An 18827-nucleotide genomic window follows, 5' to 3' on the forward strand; every position below is an offset into this window, starting at 1 on the left:
ATTGTTTGCCCAGATCCTACGTCAATTAAGGCCACTAAAAGCTCCTGACCTCAAAGTCGCCAACAGCACCACAAAATTGGATTTTAGACTGAGAATGTGTCCGCCACAATAATTCCGCTGAGAATGAGCTCGGAAATCTCTTTGTCCTTTTGAGATGGGAGTTGTGATGGTTTAGGAGAAAAATAGTGAGGTATGGAATATGAGAGCACTGTCCAAATCAGGTTCCTCTCAGCTGCTCAGATTACTACTGATGTGCTCTTTTGTGCCATGTACACTTCTACCTGGATTAAATTGTCTCTCTCCCCACTCTGTTCATCCCCCCAATTCTGTCTCCTCTTCTCTGTCTCACCTCTGTCCTCCACCCCAGGGGACACCACACAAAGGATGAGATCCGCTCCGTTTCCAACCCCTGCAGAATTGGATGCTTATGCTAAGAAGGTTGCCAACAACCCCCTCACCATCAAGATCTTCCCCAACAGTGTCAAGGTCCCCCAGCGAAACCACGTGCGCCGTACAGTAAACGGGCTGGATACATCAGGCCAGCGCTACAGCCCTTACCCTTCCTCTCAGGCCAGTGCCAAGACAGGCCTCCTCGCCATCGTCAAGGTGCCCACAGTCAAAGGCATCCTCAAAGATTTTGCTGGCAGCCGGGCTCGCTTGCACCCTGAAGTCATCATGAACCCTCCCACCGGACCTTACCAAGTGGCTTCAACTAGCACTTTAAACCACCACCACCCACCTCTGCTGAACCTTCCCCGACCCCAGCAGAGCTTACCCCTTCAACCACAGGACCCGCCTCAGACTCTACAGATGCCCCTCCCTCAGCAGCAGGGTCACACCCAGAGCCTCAGACACCCTCCCCCAATGGCCCAGCACCCTCAGGGCCCATCCAGACTCCAGACTCTGTCTCAGCACCCAGCCCTTGGCCACCCACAGGGGCCCCCTACTGTCATGCTTCAGCAGCAGCACCTTCAGCAGCAGCCGCCACCTGGCCTGCAGGGGAGCAGAAAGCTGCCAGATGGCGACGCACCGCCTAACGTTACCGTCTCTACCTCAACCATTCCACTCTCCATGGCCACCGGGCTACACCAGGGCTGCCAGGCTGACCTGAGCACCATCGTGCATCAGATCAACCAGTTCTGCCAAGCTCGGGCCCAAGGTGCAGGAGCCACCTCCATGTGCGAGGGCCAGATCGCCAACCCCAGCCCCATCAGTCGCAACCTGCTTATCAGCGCCTGCTCCAGGGTGTCCATGCACAGCAACCCTGCCACCCCTGGGTTCCCCCCACCCAACTGCATTATTGGCCCTCAAGAGAAAGCAACTGCCCCAGTGGGAGCTCACCCTCCACACAGCGTGGCTGCTATGAACCACTTGCCTTCCAACCACACTGATCTCAAGCAGCAGCACCACCTCCAGCAGCACCTGCATCCCCAACAGAATCCGCAGCAACAACAGCTACAACATAATTCACAGCAGCAGAAGATGCGCTCTTGGAATCAGCACCAGTTGACCCATGTACCCCACATTCAGAACGGTGGGACCCACCTCTGTAAGCAGCCTTCCAGGGACCCCGCCTTCCATTTTAAGGGCATGGGCTACCCTGCAGAGGTGTGTGTGGGTCAGCCTTACACACTGAAACCTCCCGTAGAGAGGCCCACCCCCTCTCCCCCTGTCAACAACGGCATGCCCGGTCCCATGGCCCACTACACTAATGGTCACTACTTCCAGTCCCACATTTGGAACAGCAGTATCCTACCCACACCCAACAGTGACAGCTCCGGGTCTCAGGACGTAGCCATGCCATTCCATGGTGCGGGCCCAGGGGGGTGCACCACGCTAGACTGTGGGCCCCCTGGGGCTCCCCATTACAGGCTAGGAACGAGCTCCTCCACCTCCTCCTCCTCCGCCCAGACTAATCTGATGCAAACAGCAGATTACTTGGGTGGGGACTTCCAGACGCCCTACTTCCGCGATCAGAATCTAGGGTTGATGGGCAAGATGCACAGGCCTCCTCTGAGCAGGGTAGGTCCGGAGGTTGGGGATGGCAGAACCGCTCTCATCCAGCACCCAGGGTACAGATAAGCTATGGCCTTGTCTACACAACATTTATCAAAACCCCTTTGTTTAGTCTTAAGAAAGGAAACACATAAAACTAAATTGATAACTTAAACAAATGACCGCTAATCTTAAAGAGGGCAAATTAATATATTTAATGAAGAACAGTAGTTTTTTGGTTCTTTTTTAATTAATCTTGCAAGTGATCAATTGCTACTTTTTTTTTTTTTTTGTTAATGAGTGCTTTTATGTGGCACTTTAGGGAACTTTTTCACGTGTGTGTACACGTCTGTACTGTGTGTCATTCCCTGTTTCTTCCTCTATCATACTTGTCTATCTGTGTGCCTGGATCTTCACAGATCCTGTGTTATTTCTACTTCAGACCTGTCGGTAAAGTTTTCTTATGCATGTAAGAAAGAAGAAAAACAGATATATCCGTCACTGAAAAACAGTAACATCTATCGGTGGATGTTTTTTTACAGGGTCATGTCAGGAAACTTCGGCTCTGACTAGTTTTATTAGACAGGTTACTCATTTTCATTTTGGTGTTTAAGCTCAAACCTCACAGTAACTTTAAGATTAAACACAATCATAACCATTTTCTTCTTGAGGACAGAAGAAAGAGTAATGGTCTTGTTTCAGTGTAAAGCCATCAGACACTGGACTACAAAGTACAGCTGGAAAAACTTGCAGTATGCACATGTACACAGAGGTTTTATTCTTTTTAAATGTAATTATTTATTTGTATAGTAGGAATATTCAAGCTTGATTCCTCTCTGTCACTTAAGGACGCATGTAATCAGGTTGTTTGTACATAGTAAGGATCCAGCAGGGAGCAAATATGTTAATAAGGTGATGCTCTGTTCTGCTTAAAATGCTGCAATGAATTCAGGTGTTTAAAAAACTTTTTTGCCGATGCCAGGAAGGTTTGGCAACAAGATTGTGAAAAGTTTAGTGCAGAAAAGTCCTGAAAGATTAACTCTTATACCTTAAAATGGCCAAAGTCAGGTTAACAAGGACACACTGTTATGAAGATGTGCCATTTTATTTTTGTTTCCTTTTCAGATTGTTTTTTTTTTTTTTTTTTTTTTTTGTAACCATGACAAATGTATTACTTGAATGTTAAGATTATTTGTTTTGCAGGTATTGAAGGAGACAGGTTAGTTATGAGGACAAAACTCTGGACTAGAAGAAATAATAGTGTTACTAATGTCATGTAGAAACTAACAACAAGCCTAACCAGAGTTTTGATCCAGACAGCAGTAACTTAAGTGAATTAAGTTATGTGTAGTTGCTACTGATTCTGATGTGAAGTCTGATCAAAAAGACCAAATTGATCACTTGCAAGATCACTTGGAGGTAAACAAAACTGACTTAAGTTTAAAGTGAAACAGCAAATGCATTGTTTATTTTATTGTACACTGGCTTACCTACTAGACTACTGTAACTTTAAAGTTTAATGATTGTGTGTGAATGTTGCCTGCTGATGTGGGTAGAGTTAAGGGTGGATGAGTGTGAGTGTGTGTGTGTGTGTGTGTGTGTGAGTGTGAGTGTATGTGTGAGTGTATGTGTGAGTGTGTGTGTGTGTGTGTGTGTGTGTATAAACACAATGACGCCCATGTTTTGTTCACCTACCCCCTAACAGCCCTTAAAAAGCCTTAAGTGTTTGGTCCTTGGACTTTCCTTTGAAAATGAGCATGGTTTTAATGAAAACCCCAAATAATGAGAAAGAAGATGGTAAGGATACGCAGAAACAGCAATTTTTGGTTTCTTTGTTTTTTCTGGTCTTTTTATTTTAATAAAGTTTTGTTGAATAGACAGAGCAATTCCTTAGAGATTCTTTATGGAAAGTAAGAAAAGGAGTAATATTTTGTAATTATATATTTTAGCAATGTGTAGTTACTGAGCTGTAACATTTTTTCCAAGTTTCAAAGCTTCAGTTTGCAGTTGTGACTATTTATAATACTTGATTTGCTTGTTATTTAAATTTTATTTTCTTCTTTTGTTTCTTGTACTATTGCTGTGAAATGGAAGAAGGTCCACAAGCCTTTCTTTTGTGTCATTCTGTACGACAGATAAAAGGCAAGAGCGTGAGAGTTGTGCTACTCTTTTTGTAATATTGTAATAATAAAATAAAGTTCTAATTTATGCTTTGAAATGAGTCTGAACCATCGTTTGGATTATCTGCAACAGTCTGAACTGCTCACTTCAGCCTTACAGAGATATAATAACTCAAATGTCGTCGTCCTTTGTGACAGTTAGTTCAAGTATCTTACTGTTCACACATTTGTTTCTTACACAGTCAGTCTCACAACTGGCTGCACAGTTCAAAAGGCCTGTCTCAACATATGATTTGTAACTGCAACAGCTGGTGCTGAACGTGGTGATTGTTGCACCAATTACTGTGCTTTCATGCCATTTATCCAGGACAACCTCTACCAAATAGAAACAGGAAGTAGAGTAGACAAAGCAAGCTGTGAAATCCCCAGGACTATCTGGCTGCAGTAGATTTAGCTTGTCTGGCTGTGATGAAAATGGGACTTGGATAAAGGGCACCCAGCAGGAGGGCAGGATCAGCACCTTCATGATCAGTATTACTCCATGAAAGATTTTTAAGGGCTGCCAGAGGTGCCAGCAGGTTTATGGCCTTTGTGCAGAGGATGCACATCCTGTTCAGGTGGTGACAGAAAAGGCATTTACAGAAGCCTTTGGATTAAATGTTTGACGTATTTCAAATCCATTATGTCCCAGGCATTTAAGCGGCACCTGTTGCTGCATTCTGCATTGATAGATTACGCTTTTGTACACCATTATGTCAGTCAAATGAACAAATAAAACATGCTCTTCATCAGTGCTCATGTTAATGAAATGAAATGAAATGCCTCAAAGACTTCAATCAAGATTTAAATTCAAGTCAGAGTGACAGTTGGTAGTCAGATCTTCAGTTGTTGGGGACCTGAAACTGAATACTGTCTCTAGGTTGAATGCCTCTTGCTCAGGTCAGTCAAGTTGAGCAGCCAGAGTGAAGCTCTTTGTTGTGAAGCTCTTTAAACTGGTGTGGTGCTCAGAGGCCTCATCTCTGTGGACTGGTGTGTTTGCCGTCGCCAATTGCCCTCCGTGAATAAACCTCTCCAGCTCCTCCCTGTGGAAAAAGGAGGAAATGTTACTAGACATGGATGACTTTCATGTCACAGAGAAATGCTTAAAAGGCATTTTCTAATCTAAACACTTCTGAGTCTGTGTCCATGTTTCCGCACCTAAGTTTGACCTGTGCGGCGGGGTGTTGGAGGCAGGCTGTTGGACACCATCCCCGCACCCAGGATCCTCATTGATTTTGCCCAGGTTGATGTTCCATTTGTTCCAGTTGACTTCCTCCACTCTGAGACAACAAGAGGACACATGCTCCAATTACTGTCTACTGTGTGAGGCATCAATCAGCTGTCAGAGAAGGCAAATTAGTGAAGAACACATTGTACTATGCATCAACCGATCCTGCTCACACAGCTGCAATCTTTTGTCAAATTTTACTTGCTGAAGCCTGCTTTTTTTTTTGCTTCTCAAAGGATCAACCTGTAGTGGCTGATCAAAAATCTGTACATTCACATGTAAAAGAGATGAGACTTTGTAACATAGCAGACCATCTCTCACACGCAAATCCAGAAACTGATCATATCAACAACAAATGGAACTCTGATAACAACTTCAATACTCCTCACAATATTCTCACTATCACTGCAAAATCTGACACAAACCCACCAAGTCATGCATTTGAGGACACACAAGCATATTTACTGTTATCCAGCACAACTGGACACAAAACAGGACCACCCCTGACCAGTGGACATATGAAACATGTAGCTAATCACAAAATGTGACTAATAATTGTGTTAAAATGTTCAATTATCATAAACACAGCAAACATACTAATTTCTACAGGCCTTATCCAGGGCTGGACTAACCAATGGATCCTCCTACTTTCTGTGCATTGTGTTTGTACCTTGTCGCCTTTAAGTACATAGCAGGTAGCTCACATTGCAGATAACCTATGGCGGCTTCACTACATTTCCCCCAGAAACAACCAGTACTCCAATGCTTGAATACTACCCTGCCTCATGTTTGCTGTGTAGCAGTTGTGGCAATTTGATAAAACACACATTTATTAAAGGATACACACTATTAGAGCATTATATCAACTGAAATAATTATGGTTTTAAAGTAAAAATTTTGACCCAAAGCCCTTCTGTTGGACTGGGCCTCAATATTACAGAACACTATCACCACTGTGAGACTGTGCTTATGAACAGCAGTGCATTGAGCTAAATGTTAGCATTTAGCATGCTAACATGTTCACAATGACAATCCTAAAATGTTGATGTTTAGCAGGTATAATGTTTACAGCGTTCACCATCTTTGTTTAGCGTGTTGGCATGCTAACATTTTCTGATTGACTCTGAACATTAGTTTTGCATGTATTTGGTCATAAACCAAAGTATGGGACAAATTAAAATGTTGATCTGATGATGGCCCGAGAGGAAAAGTTAAGGAATCACCAATGTTGTGATAATTTGTTCTGAGGGGGACATGGATGTGTCAATCAAATTTCATGGCAATATCCACCCAACAGCTGTAAAAAATAATTTAAAAAGAAAAAAAAACATACAGTATGTCAACCACATGGTGGCACCAGAGGAAAAATCAGAAGAACCAAAGTCATTAAGATTCACTGTCAACAGAAACGAGTCAATGTTGATACTAATTTTTTTGCCAATTCATCCAGTAGATGGTGAGATATTTCACTGGATAAATAAAAATGTTGACCTGCTGGTGGTGCTAAATGAAAGTTAGTAGACTACATCCTCTGGGCACCATGAACACATTCACAACATCATCAAAATTCATCATAATCCATCCGATAGTTGTTAAGATATTTCGGTCTAGCATGGCTTAAATGTAGTTTCCATGTGCTATAGTAGTGCATATTACCAATCAATTTTGTAAACCCATTGTACACAGAGATGGGTACTTGGGTCATAATCTGTGATGGGACAGAGACATTATGAATATTTATACTATTATGGCAGTACACTTCTATGAAATCCAGGACAGTCACTTGCACCTGTTGATGGGGCCTTACCAAACACGTCAGTCCCTGATCATCATCATCATCTCATCATTCATTCCATCAATTGTATCATCATTTGAACCGAAAGAAGCAAACCTGAAGCACCGGCGATGGTCTCCTCCAGCAGCAGTGCCCAGGTTTTTCTCCACCCCACAGCGAAGTCTCTCCCTCATACAGCGAGACAGCCTTTTCTCCACGTCCAGGATAGTGATGGCCCTCTGAAAACACACACAAGTTGAAATCATGCTACCACATCAAACCACAGCTGCCTTGAAATAGACACTTGATCACAGGGACCCCTGGTCGCCTCACCTGCAGCTTCCAGATGCTGGTACTCTCCATGGTGATCTTCTCCACAGTGCGGTTCATGAGGGCAATGAGCATGTTGAGCAGTAGGATGTAGGTAAGTATGATGTAGCCGATGAGGAGAATATAGAAAACCTCTGTGTACTGGTAGTCCTCTGTGAACTCCATGTCGCCCATGCCGATGGTGAACTTGAAGAGCTGCAGCGTAGTGTTGGAGATAGTTCTGAAGTCGGCGTTTACACAGTTCTTATCAGGGCTGGCGGTACTTAAGAAGCGCCCCCTTTTTGCAGGGCAGGTCAGCAGGGTGACCACCGCTGTGACAGGAGACGAGAAGAAGCAGATTAAATACAGTACATCCTCCGTTCATGGCATGTTGACAACAGCAGTGTTATGACATGTTTATATCTCAAAATGCCCTTTACTTGTTATGGAAAGTAATAGATCTTAAATTTGGGATGGTGCTACTTTTCAAATGAGTAAAAACTTGATTATATCACCTTGTGAGTTATATCTTCAAGTGTGAGAGTAGTAGATGTCTTTTTGAATTATTTTTTTCACTTTACAGAGGAGAAAATGAAATACCTGCTGAAAATCCAAAGAGGAAAACAATGTAGACAAAAAGAAAGCGCAGGATATCGCTGAGGATCATCTGCAAAGGAGAAGAGAGACAGTCAAAGGGATCAGACTGATCACTGTGATGTTCAGTGTGGTGCTGTGAGACCTGTGTGGACAAACCTTCTGTATCATGACGCTGTAGATGCCCATATGTCTGTTGCCCCTGGAGAAGTAGAGCAGATTCACCCAGCTGAGAGCGAGACACAGCACCAGGAAGCCGAGGTACTGCTGATGCCCACCCAGATACAGTCCAGCTGAGATCAGGAAGAGGACAGCCTGCACAAAACTTTAAACAGCAGAGAAATCTGTACTGGAAAACATGAGGCTACAGCAAGATTCGTCTGATATTGTACTGTACAGTGTGTGAACAATAAGAAAATTAAATGACATGTTTTGAAGGAAGAATTCATCCTCACTTCATCTGAAGCAGTTACATGTCACCAGTCTGTGCTGTTCAATAAATCCAACTCAATAAAACATTTTCAAGTTTTATAAACAGAAAACACCCTTCAATGTCAAAGGGAAAACAGATCTTTACAATGTGACCTAAATTGATCAGAGAATGCATGTTTGCATAAGTATGAACACACTTAAATCATCACTGGTGCAGCCAACTTGTTTAATCACACAACTAGTGAAACGTAGATCACCTGTGTATTTCAATTGATTGTAGTATGAATGTGGAAGGTTCAATTCTTGGTGAATGAGTATGAGTGTCATAAACCAACACCATGTAAATTTATTAAAGTATGGTCAGACTATTAATTGGAAAAATGTAAAAGTGGTGCAATATTACTTTAACTTTGTACAGTTACAATCACTAACTATATACCCCTTTTAATAGCTGACATTTTTGATTTGTGCAGCACAGGTGGAATTAATAACATTAGTGGCAGCTGCATTGCATTTAGATGAGCCAGTTCCAGCGCTCTGGTATTGTGTTTGCTCACTCACTGACATGGTTTACAGGGACAATTAATGGAATGAAGCCATCATTAATGTTATTATTTACAGCTGTGGGTTTCCTGCTTTAACAAGTCAAAATGTCTGCTGTGAATAGGATTTATTACAGTACAATGATTCATAGTCACTCTCAATTAAAGATGATTCACAGTCCAATATTTTTCTTTTGTAATCCAAAATCCACTTGCACATACGTATATCCACATGTTTTTTGAGTAAGCAAATGTTAATCATTTTTAGCGTCAAGTGACCAATACACTATCAGATGCTTTTGGGGTTCACTACGATGTCTATCACTAAATCTGTCAAGGTATCAAAAGAAGCTCCTCTTCTCTGGATTGACTGCAGCTAAGAAAATTGTTGCATTGTTCATACATTAAACAGTGGATGTCTTTTTTCACAGTTCTTTAGTTCTTTACAGTTCTTTACTTAGAAATGTTGATTGTGTCTATACACATGAGGCAAGAGCTGCTTATTTAGTTAAAATCTATTTGCAAATGAATTTAGTTAACTTTTTTCGTTAATGAAGTTTCTATGAAGTGCAAAGTAGCAAGAGGGGTGGGTTGAGGTGGATGAGTCACATGTCTTTTTCTCCATTCCTATATTTTGTGTCTTCTCATTTAATTATATTTTCTTTTTATCTTTCATTTATATGTCATTAATTGTATTCATGTCTTCTATGAATGTTTGTGTTGTTCTGTGTGAATAGTGTGGAAACTAACTTTAAAAAATGGTCACAAAAAAGCCACATTAAATCTCATTAAACGTCTCACCTCACTGCAGTGATGTAAAAGTGTACTTCAGGGTGTGTCAGTACACTGTGATATCACTGCTAGGTGTGGACAAGGTGCATTTCTGACCACATCCAGGTGAAACAGACTTGAAGATTTGAACCAGAGATGGCAGTGAAACACAACTTTTCTTCTGACCACCTGTAGCGCTATGGAGCAATGTTTTTACTCTTTTTATTTTACTATGGACACACATGGACGATACAACACACATTTCCGCCACTGCTTTTGTGTGAAGAAGAAAACCAATTGCTAGCAATCATGAATGTTAACATTGAACAATTTCATATGTTCAAAAAATCAGTTTTGTAAATGTTTTATGTGGAAGGAAAAGCATTCAAAATGTTTGCTAGACCTCAAGAACACAGACGATGCATTTTGGTGAAAAACACTGAACGTAAAAATAACTTGTTTGTGTGAGTTGCAACTCCACAGGGCAGCTTTAATTTTGACCATGTCTGAGAAATAAGCATTACTACTTACAAAAGAATCTCATAATATCCGTCAATCAGCAACGTCTGCATCTTTGGGCGTTTCCTCTTCATGTCTATTATCTGGAGATAGAAGAAGTTTCATATAAGGGGAGCACTTACTTCCACAAGGTGGTAATATAAAATTAAAGCACAAGAGCACCAACGTACCCCCATAACAAAGAAAAAGCAGTTTGCCAGCGCTGTCAGTAGCTGACCCAAAACATACAGGTAGTCCATCCGGTCGTACTTGAGGGGAAATGGTGGCTGCAGGGCCGAGAACAAAAATCAGTAACATTTGCACAAGTCCATTTGGGATCACCAACCTGATCAATCACACAGTTTCACCTGTCCTCCTTTCTTATTGTAGGCCACCAGAGTGAAGATGATCAGATACAGGAGGTAGACCAGGAAATTGAAGAAAAAAATTCGACCTGCAAACATCTTCCACTTTGCCTCCAGCAGTCGGCTCAGAGGCTCCGTCTGCAGCATCTCATGACGGTTCTGAGAGGAGACAGGGGGAGACAGATGTTTGAGTACGCAATAACGACAGTAGCTCCTCTGACAGGGCTTATAATACCAGGACTCACAGGAATGTCACTGCTGTTGATCAGGATCTCCAAGACTGAGTTGTCCTCGTACGAATCCACAGAGGCCAGGTCGTACAGGGAGCAGTGGACTGGCCCATAGACCCACTCTGTGAATTTACGGGACAAATGTTTGGTGTTGCACTCATGAAACTCCCGTTGCAGGATGTGCGAAAAAAGCTGCAGACAAACAGAAGGAAAGCCAAAACAAAAGATTTCTGTGAAGGTTCATTCTCATGCATCCAGATAGTACATCAAGGCAAAATGAATACCAGTAATCCACTTTACTGAAATTGCAGACTTGTGTAAGATTCTACTTTCTTCATATCTATAGTTTCAATTCATTGGATTATTCATTTTGCCTCAAGAAATTAAGATGTTTATGCCTGAATTACCAACAGGGAAAGTGATGCAGGCGTACAGGCCCCCTGGACCATCATGTGGCATGAAAACAATAGTTTCTCATAACGAAAACTGTGAAACATGTTTCTACTTCAATCCTAACAAGTGTCTCAAAATCTCAACCCAGAAACTCACAGGAACCAACACAACACAACCATTTGAATTATCAGTGGAGACGGGGGCCCTGTAGTACATTTGTGCCTCTGGCATTTCAATCCAGTCATGTCTGTTCTGGCCCTGCAGATATCCTCATATCAACCTGTAGCATTTTACCCCGCTCTTGCCAGTCTTAGCAGCCAGCTTGAGAGGCGTCAGCCCATTGTGGTTCTCGATGTCCTCCAGCTTCAGCTTCGGATGCAGTTGGGCGGTGGTCTTGAGGATGCGGTCGTACATGTTGGTGATGAATTCTGTATTCTCCGTGGTGTTGTCAGCCACCACCACCAGAGCGTGCAGCACTGTGTTGCCATGAGAGTCTGCCAGCTGTACGTCCGCTTGCTGGTACTCGTTCTTCATCAGGAAGTCCACCATGTCAGGCTGGTTGGTGCAGGCTGCCAGGGACAGAGGTAACTCACCTGGAGACAACACAAAGAGGGAGGCCCTTCAGTGGCAGCATTTTTTTTACAGTTTTTTTTCTGCAGAACTAATTAAAAAGCATTATGGTGTATGCTGTCAAAATGTTTCAAATGAATCTACATTCAGTTCATCAAAGTACAAGTATGACCTTTCACAGCAGGGCTTTGACAATGACAAATTTTTGTTACGGTTTATGAACAAAAGATATAATATTATCACTGATTCAATTAAGAAAATATTTGACAATATTTACCCATATATTAAAGGTACCTTATACATTTTTGTCCACTTTTGTCCATTGTATATATCTTGTGTTCTACCAAGGGTCTTTTCCAAGAAGCAGGTTTACAAGTCATATATACAAGTTACCTACATGACTTTGCAGTCTATGTTCCAGATTTGAGATTCTGGGTGTAAATCAGTAAATGAACCAAGATAAATCAGAAATTCTGCATATTTGTACAGGACTCTGTGCAAGGACAGACATGCACACATGCATCGATACGTATCAACAGTTGTTGGTGGTGTTGATATGAATTTAAAAAGGAGCAAAGAGGACAACTGCACTACCCACTCAACATCATACATACTTTAAAAGGGGCACCCCACCAATTTTACACACGGTTTAGTTTACTTGTCACGACAAGTACTACTCAGCCTGTGAAAATAGGCTTGTGCAACATCCTCTGTTGCTCTGAAGGGAGCTCTCCAAAGTCTAAAAAAATAATCTTGATGATGACATCAGGGGCATCTCAGTTTGGGATTAAGGCTAAAAATGTCAAATCTCAACCTGTAGCATCAATTTTGACTATTTTTTAAAATTTGTCCCTTATGAGTACCCAACTGTACGGAGGTGCAATACTAAATCACTGGAGTACCCTTTTAAGTGAGTACCCTTAAAAGGGTCTTTTTGTGCTGAAGAAAATAGCATCCTATGACCCTGTGATAGTCTGAATGCTACAGGATAATTTTGTTGTACAGTACTCTCTGCAGTAGCATTAACTAATAATGTTAACCAATAACCAATGATCTTTATGTGAGGATCCAGAGGAGGGCGCTCCTGTCTGCAGCAGCATCCACTCACCAAAGTAGAAGTTGGGGCCGTCATGTGGCTGGAAGAATTTCCCGCATGCTTTGGCGTGGACGTCTGCTCCTTTACTGACCAGAAGACTGACATAGGGAATACTTCTCCTCTCGATGGCTATGTGGAGAGCAGTCTGGCCTGTCAGAGTCACACATCAGTACATATCAGAGAGCAAATCATATTTCTTTATAATCTCTCAATACAATTACTTTTTGCTCTAATTATCATTAAAAAAAAATATTATTACACAAAGAATACATACACATACATATAAAACGAAAATATTAACAGTGTCACCAACACCAACAACAACATATTAGAAAAAAAAAGAGTAAAAAAAAAACAGTGGTAAGGTAGATTCATATCCATATACATACAACTCGTGCGCACATATTCATATACGGATGGGTGGCAAATTAAAGGAAAAACTGGTACAGGTCTGAGTGCTTGACCCCTAGAGTGAGAGGATCTGGTTGGTCTGTTATGTTGTGGGGGGGCATGGTTTTGCTGGCATGGTTTGGGTCCACTTGTCCCCTCAGAAGGAAGGGTCACTGCAAATCAATACAAAGTTGTTCTGAGTCATCACCTTTATCCTATGATGAAACATCTCTATCCCAATGAGAGAGGTCTCTTCCAGGATAACAATGCCCCAATTCACAGGGTGCGAGGGGTCACTCAATGGTTTGATGAGCATGAAAATGATGTGAGTCATATGTTATGGCCTTCACAGTCACCAGATCTCAACCCAATTGAACATCTATGGGAGATTTTGGACTGACATGTTAGACTTTCCACCACCATCATCAAAACACCAGATGAGGGAATATCTTGGAATGGTGTTCATCAGCCTTGGCACTGATTCTACAGTCTCTGGAACTCTACTGGAGGGATGAACACCATGGTGGTGGCGAAGAGAGCGGTGATCCTTTCCTTGGATTTCTTTTCCCCCTTTTAATGTCATAAGCTTCTTGGAGACTACGTTTGTCATTGAGAGAAAATGACTTTCTGTCTCCATCGTGATTAGACTCAGGACCAGCCTCAGGTGTGCAATAATGGTACCACAGCCACATCATGGAAGTAAAGTTAAAAAAATAAATAATTTTTTAAAAATTACCGTAGTTCTAAAATGTTTTTCCATATGTTGTCATGAATGGAGAGATCCAAAATGAATACTGTAAGTGGACTACTTGATTACTATAGGCAGATTATTTAAACAGCATTAATTTTGTATATGAATGATTTCTGTCTTGAGCTTTTTGATCCATATAAGCAGCTGATCACTGTAACTGTGATCACTTTAAGCAGTTTCCACTGTATAAATTTAAATACAGCAGATGGTCATGGTTTGGACTTGGTTTGTATTCACAGCTTGAACAAATTGAGCGAATGAATAAATAATCAATAACTTCAAAACAACGTTGGCACACTTTTATTTCTTACCATTCTTACTTTATTTCTGACCATGAATGAAATGGGGATTAACTGAAATACGTATTTTTGTAAAAGTCCCTCACAGTTCTTCCATTTTATGTTTGCGAGCACGGACATGATAAAAGGGATGCGAGCGGGAAAAGACAGTTGGCGGAACTGTGTTTTGGGAGACTGTTTCCGCCCGTCGGACATTCTTTGACACGCAGCTAAATTAAGCCAATGACAGTTAGCCTGGTTCTGCTGTATAAGTTGTCATGGTTACTGAGCGGGAATTCATATAAGCCACAGAGATGGAACAGGAACTCTCACATAAATTAACGAGGCTTATCAAAATAAACCAGGCTTTTCCTTTATGCAGCTTGAAAGAAGATCCCTCAGGTCTGTGGTATAACTGCCCGAGTTGATTATATGTAAGAGGGTCACAAATATAACAGTACACTTCTATAAGATCATCATAAGACATTCCTTTTCAAATATTAATTCAATAATTAATAGGCTCGTTCTGTTCATCATCAAAATAATTCATAACACTTGGCTTTCATAACAGGATTCTGCTTGATGATATTGGTATTAAAACCAGCTGACTAGGACCTTCCAAAAAACCTTATAAGTCTGGAAATGACTTTTTCTTTAATATCGTAGATCAGATCGAGTTCTTTATGGAACAGAGGATGAACAGATATCAGTCACTTTGCTGAAAACCACTGCGGATTTAAAATAAAGTCAGGCATAACAGATGCTTTTAATGCAAAGTTGAGTGCCTTAAGGTTTAACAATTTAAGTCCACCATGTTTGTAATCATTATATAGATAAGCTCTTTTTATCTTGTCTGGCTTACCGCCCCATGAAAAACTGAACACATTCTGTTCGTATTTTTTAAACAGCTTGTCTCCCGGGGAAGGTAATGACATGAGAATATAGATAAACTGAGGAATTACTAAAGAGTTTATCACTGTTATTTTTCCATATAAAGTTAAATTAGCTATTGTCCAAACTTTTTCTGTCAACTATATCTAACTTTCTATTGAAGTTTTCCTTTGTAATGTGTTCCATGTTTTCAGGGAGATGTATAACTAGGACATCTATTGGGCCATCCGACCATTTTAATGGCAGATCACCACAGAGCTCAAAATTGTTTCCTTCAGAGACCTCATTTGTAACACAGCACATTTATCATAGTTAGGTTTCAGTCCGGCAATAACTGGAAAAACTGCAATTTCTTTGTTGTGTCTAAAAAAACAAAGAGAGTAATGGAAAAAGTTGTTTTAAAGAATATTGTCACAGCAGGCAGAGATGCACACAGTCAGACAAGAGAGGATTAAGTCAAATTTAAGCTCTCAGATTCACAGAAAAAAGTGTACCTTCATAGTAGCCGTTTGTGTAAGCTGCATTCACAAACTCTTTAATGTCGCCCATCTTCTCTGAGATGTCGATTAATAATTCCACCGTCTCGTTCTTGCCGTCTCTGAGGTGCAGCAAAGCCTTCATCAGGGCGGTCTTACCGTAGGACTGGTCTGCAGGTGTAACCACACATTTAGAGAGTTACCTTACAAGTCAGAAGTTTACTGTTAGCTGCAGCTGTTGCACTGTGGGACCGTTCACACTCACACAAGGAGTCAGACAGTTTCTTCATGTTTTGTCGTAGATACTGGTGCAGGCCGTCCAGCTTTTTGACATCCCTGTTGGCCACTGCTTCAAACAACGTATCGATGTTAAATGTCTTGCTGTCTCTCTTCTTATCGTGCTGCTTCTCACCTCGAATTCCTCTGTAAACAAAATATGTTTTACAGTCGACTGGGTTACAAAAGATTTGTGCGGGTCAAAAGGTCAAGCAGCTTCACACAGTCATACATACAGTCACAACAGTCATACTTTATGATGCTCAGCACCCGGGGTCTAATGAGTAATAAAAAAGGCAGAAATCATATTACTGCTTCATGGAGAGGCTCACTTGTCAAAATTGAGATTGAATCTGATTTGAGGCTTGCTGTCCTCCATTTCCTCCTGGTAGTCAGTGTCCATGGGAGCTTTGGGTGCCTCCTGCCCCAAACCCAAAGCACAGACTAGACCATCCTTTTTTGCAGCTTTATGACGTGATTTCTCCTCCTCTGTCCTGTCGTCTGTCTCCAGAGAGAAGCCGAACATCTCTGATTTATCCATCTTCACCTCTTGCTCAGGTGCTCTGCATATGGAAATATGGCATGAATGCACATGACACAACAGATCAAGGGAATTTAATGATTAATAATAAGAGTGTAACGTCAAGAGGTGCTACAGGGAGTAAACATATGTGGTTAATTAATCAGATTCCACTAATTCTCTATCACATATTTACATTTTAAAGTGCACAAGGCTGGGAGCTACCCTTTATTACTCATTTGATTTGAAAAATATTGTAGGTAAATTTTCTGTGGAGCTTGCAGAACTACTAATAAAGAGTTTTTTAAAATGTGCAAAGGAGCCAGTTGTATCTTCTTTAGTGCAACACATTTTACCTTGCCTCAAAAATTACTTGAATCAATTTGAGAGTAGTAGCAGCTAGCACATTGCTTCATTTCAATCTGTCACAAGCCAAAAACAGCTGCGAGCCATTGCTGTAAACAATGCATGACAAAATGTTGGTGGTTTTAGTTACCGTGTGTTTGTCTCATTTGTGTCTGAAACATGTTTACCACAAGGGGATCACTTCTGCAGCATGTCATTGGCCTTAGAGGCACAGAAATATTTTCAAACATGTGATGTTTCACCCCAAGTGACTAACAAAGAAGTTTATTTATAAGAGTATTTCCATGACAGCACTTGATCTGGTAAGCCAGTTCTGTGCGGAATAATCAAATTATTTACAGTAGAAACAGAACCACTTGGTAAAATAAATGAAAAATAGTTCAGGATAACAGGAACCTAATCTTTGATGGCTGCTTGTTCCCCTTTTCTTGTCAGAAAATGGGGAATTAGTGACTCAGTGGAAACTGATCATCACACAAGGAATATATAGCACAGCAAGAAACAAAGGATGAAAAAGTAGAAGTAAGCATATCCTTTTTTACATAAGTCTATTTTTCAATGATTCATAAAATTCATTTTAATAATCAGTTAGTTGCACCACATCTGAATGATGAATTAAATATTTGCTTTCACTGACAAAAGTGGAGCAACAATATTTTAAAGACAGAGCTGCAAAATGTTCATACACATCAACAGCAGTACATGTTAAACTGTGTACAGAAGCGCCTTCTTTCACTGCATGTTATCCATGTTATCACACCCTGCTGCATTATTTATGAGTCTATTGATTGATGACATACAGTCATTTAGGTCTATAAGCCCTGTTTTTTAATAGAACACTCCAGCTACAGACTTCAAGTTATTAATAAAGACTATAGAGAGACAGTGTTCCCTCTGTCTGTATGTTTAGCTAATCTATTTTCTCATTAAACACATTAAACAACCACAATCCAAGCTGTGCACTGAATCTACAGCATGGCTGTATATGTTCAAATGTACAAAATGTATGATAAATCACAGCAGCATGTAATAAGGGTGTACAGAAAAAATGTTATGTTTAGACATTGTTAAAACATTTGCCAATAATCTTCAGGACCTGAAGCAATCTAATCATTTGAAACTGCTAAACAAAACCAAACACATCATTTGACCCACCAGCAATAAGTCTTCCTGTCCCAGATTGTCTTCTTTGTTCACTATCTGATCCTCAAGTCAAAAACATAAAAACAGTACAGTGGAGCGTCCTGAAGAAAGCCGGGTGTGCGAGTCCTATTGTGCTGCACCCAGAGATGCACACTTAACGTAATAGAGATTAGCAGAAACAAGCCAGTGGGAGATAAAGTGACCCGCCCTAGAGAATATCAGAGCACATTACTGGAGGTCTGAGTGCTTAAAAGGGTGTATTGACCATCTCTGCTCATACTAAGACAGCAAAAAATACCACAAAGGCATGGATACCACATATGAGTACCACATATTGACGATACATTATCTGACATTTAGAATATACTGATCACAGTTTCCTGTGGAAGTAACTCAGTGAAGCTGAAGATGTTTCCAGCCCTCAAGAAAAGACCAGTGGCTCCTTAAAATATATAACATCCTTGTGTCTCTGAAAATAACTTATAAGTGAATAACTTACCGTTCTTGCACCGCTTTTTGTGTCACTTCTGTTTTATATTCATAAAGCGATTTTTCTTTTTTTTTTATTCTATAATGTTTCCTGCGTGTCTCATCTGCCTCTTTGTGGTTTCACTTCAATGGGTGTGTGTTTGTGTTTGCAAGGCTGCTGTGGTCCTGTGACTGCCTGCCAGTGTGGGCTGGCAGATCTGTGTTCATTCGATGAGACTATTTCCTTTCTTAAGATGACTTCCCCTTTTCACTGTTAAACGGGCCCAAATAGGTGCCTACCACCCAAACATT

The 18827-nt window shown here is 41.1% G+C and overlaps 3 protein-coding genes across 6 annotated transcripts in view; 1 reads left to right on the forward strand and 2 right to left on the reverse strand.

Annotated features, from left to right (window-relative positions):
* Positions 1-4213, forward strand: part of fam222ba (family with sequence similarity 222 member Ba) — a 33214-nt gene extending 29001 nt beyond the window's left edge. For all 4 annotated transcript variants that reach the window (XM_044370692.1, XM_044370689.1, XM_044370690.1 and 1 more), the window contains exon 3: positions 368-4213. In XM_044370692.1, the coding sequence (XP_044226627.1) occupies positions 368-2082 (1715 nt within the window). In that variant the 3' untranslated portion in view covers positions 2083-4213. The remainder of the gene's footprint in view (positions 1-367) is intronic.
* The window catches only part of LOC122995765 (histone-lysine N-methyltransferase 2B-like), a 398376-nt gene that overhangs the window by 154777 nt on the left and 224772 nt on the right, over positions 1-18827 (reverse strand). The gene's annotated exons all lie outside the window — the stretch shown is intronic.
* On the reverse strand, positions 3109-18674 carry trpv1 (transient receptor potential cation channel, subfamily V, member 1). The gene is made up of 16 exons (XM_044370680.1): positions 18547-18674; positions 16351-16581; positions 16008-16165; positions 15761-15913; positions 12969-13106; positions 11585-11883; positions 10913-11089; positions 10671-10826; positions 10494-10589; positions 10336-10406; positions 8219-8384; positions 8066-8132; positions 7490-7797; positions 7274-7395; positions 5313-5434; positions 3109-5197 (listed from the first exon to the last, which is right to left on the reverse strand). Exons 2-16 carry the CDS (start codon positions 16557-16559, stop codon positions 5103-5105), a joined length of 2337 nt encoding a protein of 778 aa, XP_044226615.1. The 5' UTR covers positions 16560-16581; positions 18547-18674; the 3' UTR covers positions 3109-5102.

This window comes from Thunnus albacares, chromosome 13 (genome assembly GCF_914725855.1).
Source record: "Thunnus albacares chromosome 13, fThuAlb1.1, whole genome shotgun sequence".
NCBI lineage: Eukaryota > Metazoa > Chordata > Actinopteri > Scombriformes > Scombridae > Thunnus > Thunnus albacares.

What these genes read in the sequence shown, in the direction of transcription:
- trpv1 (XM_044370680.1), bottom strand. Translation starts at nt 16,559, where the DNA reads ATGGATAAATCAGAGATGTTCGGCTTCTCTCTGGAGACAGACGACAGG. An exon ending in GGATATTATGAGATTCTTTT is followed by an intron (nt 8,385 to 10,335) that starts GTAAGTAGTAAT and finishes TGCTGTTTAAAG; the next exon opens with TTTTGTGCAGGCTGTCCTCT. An exon ending in GACCATCGCCGGTGCTTCAG is followed by an intron (nt 5,435 to 7,273) that starts GTTTGCTTCTTT and finishes TTGTTGTCTCAG; the next exon opens with AGTGGAGGAAGTCAACTGGA.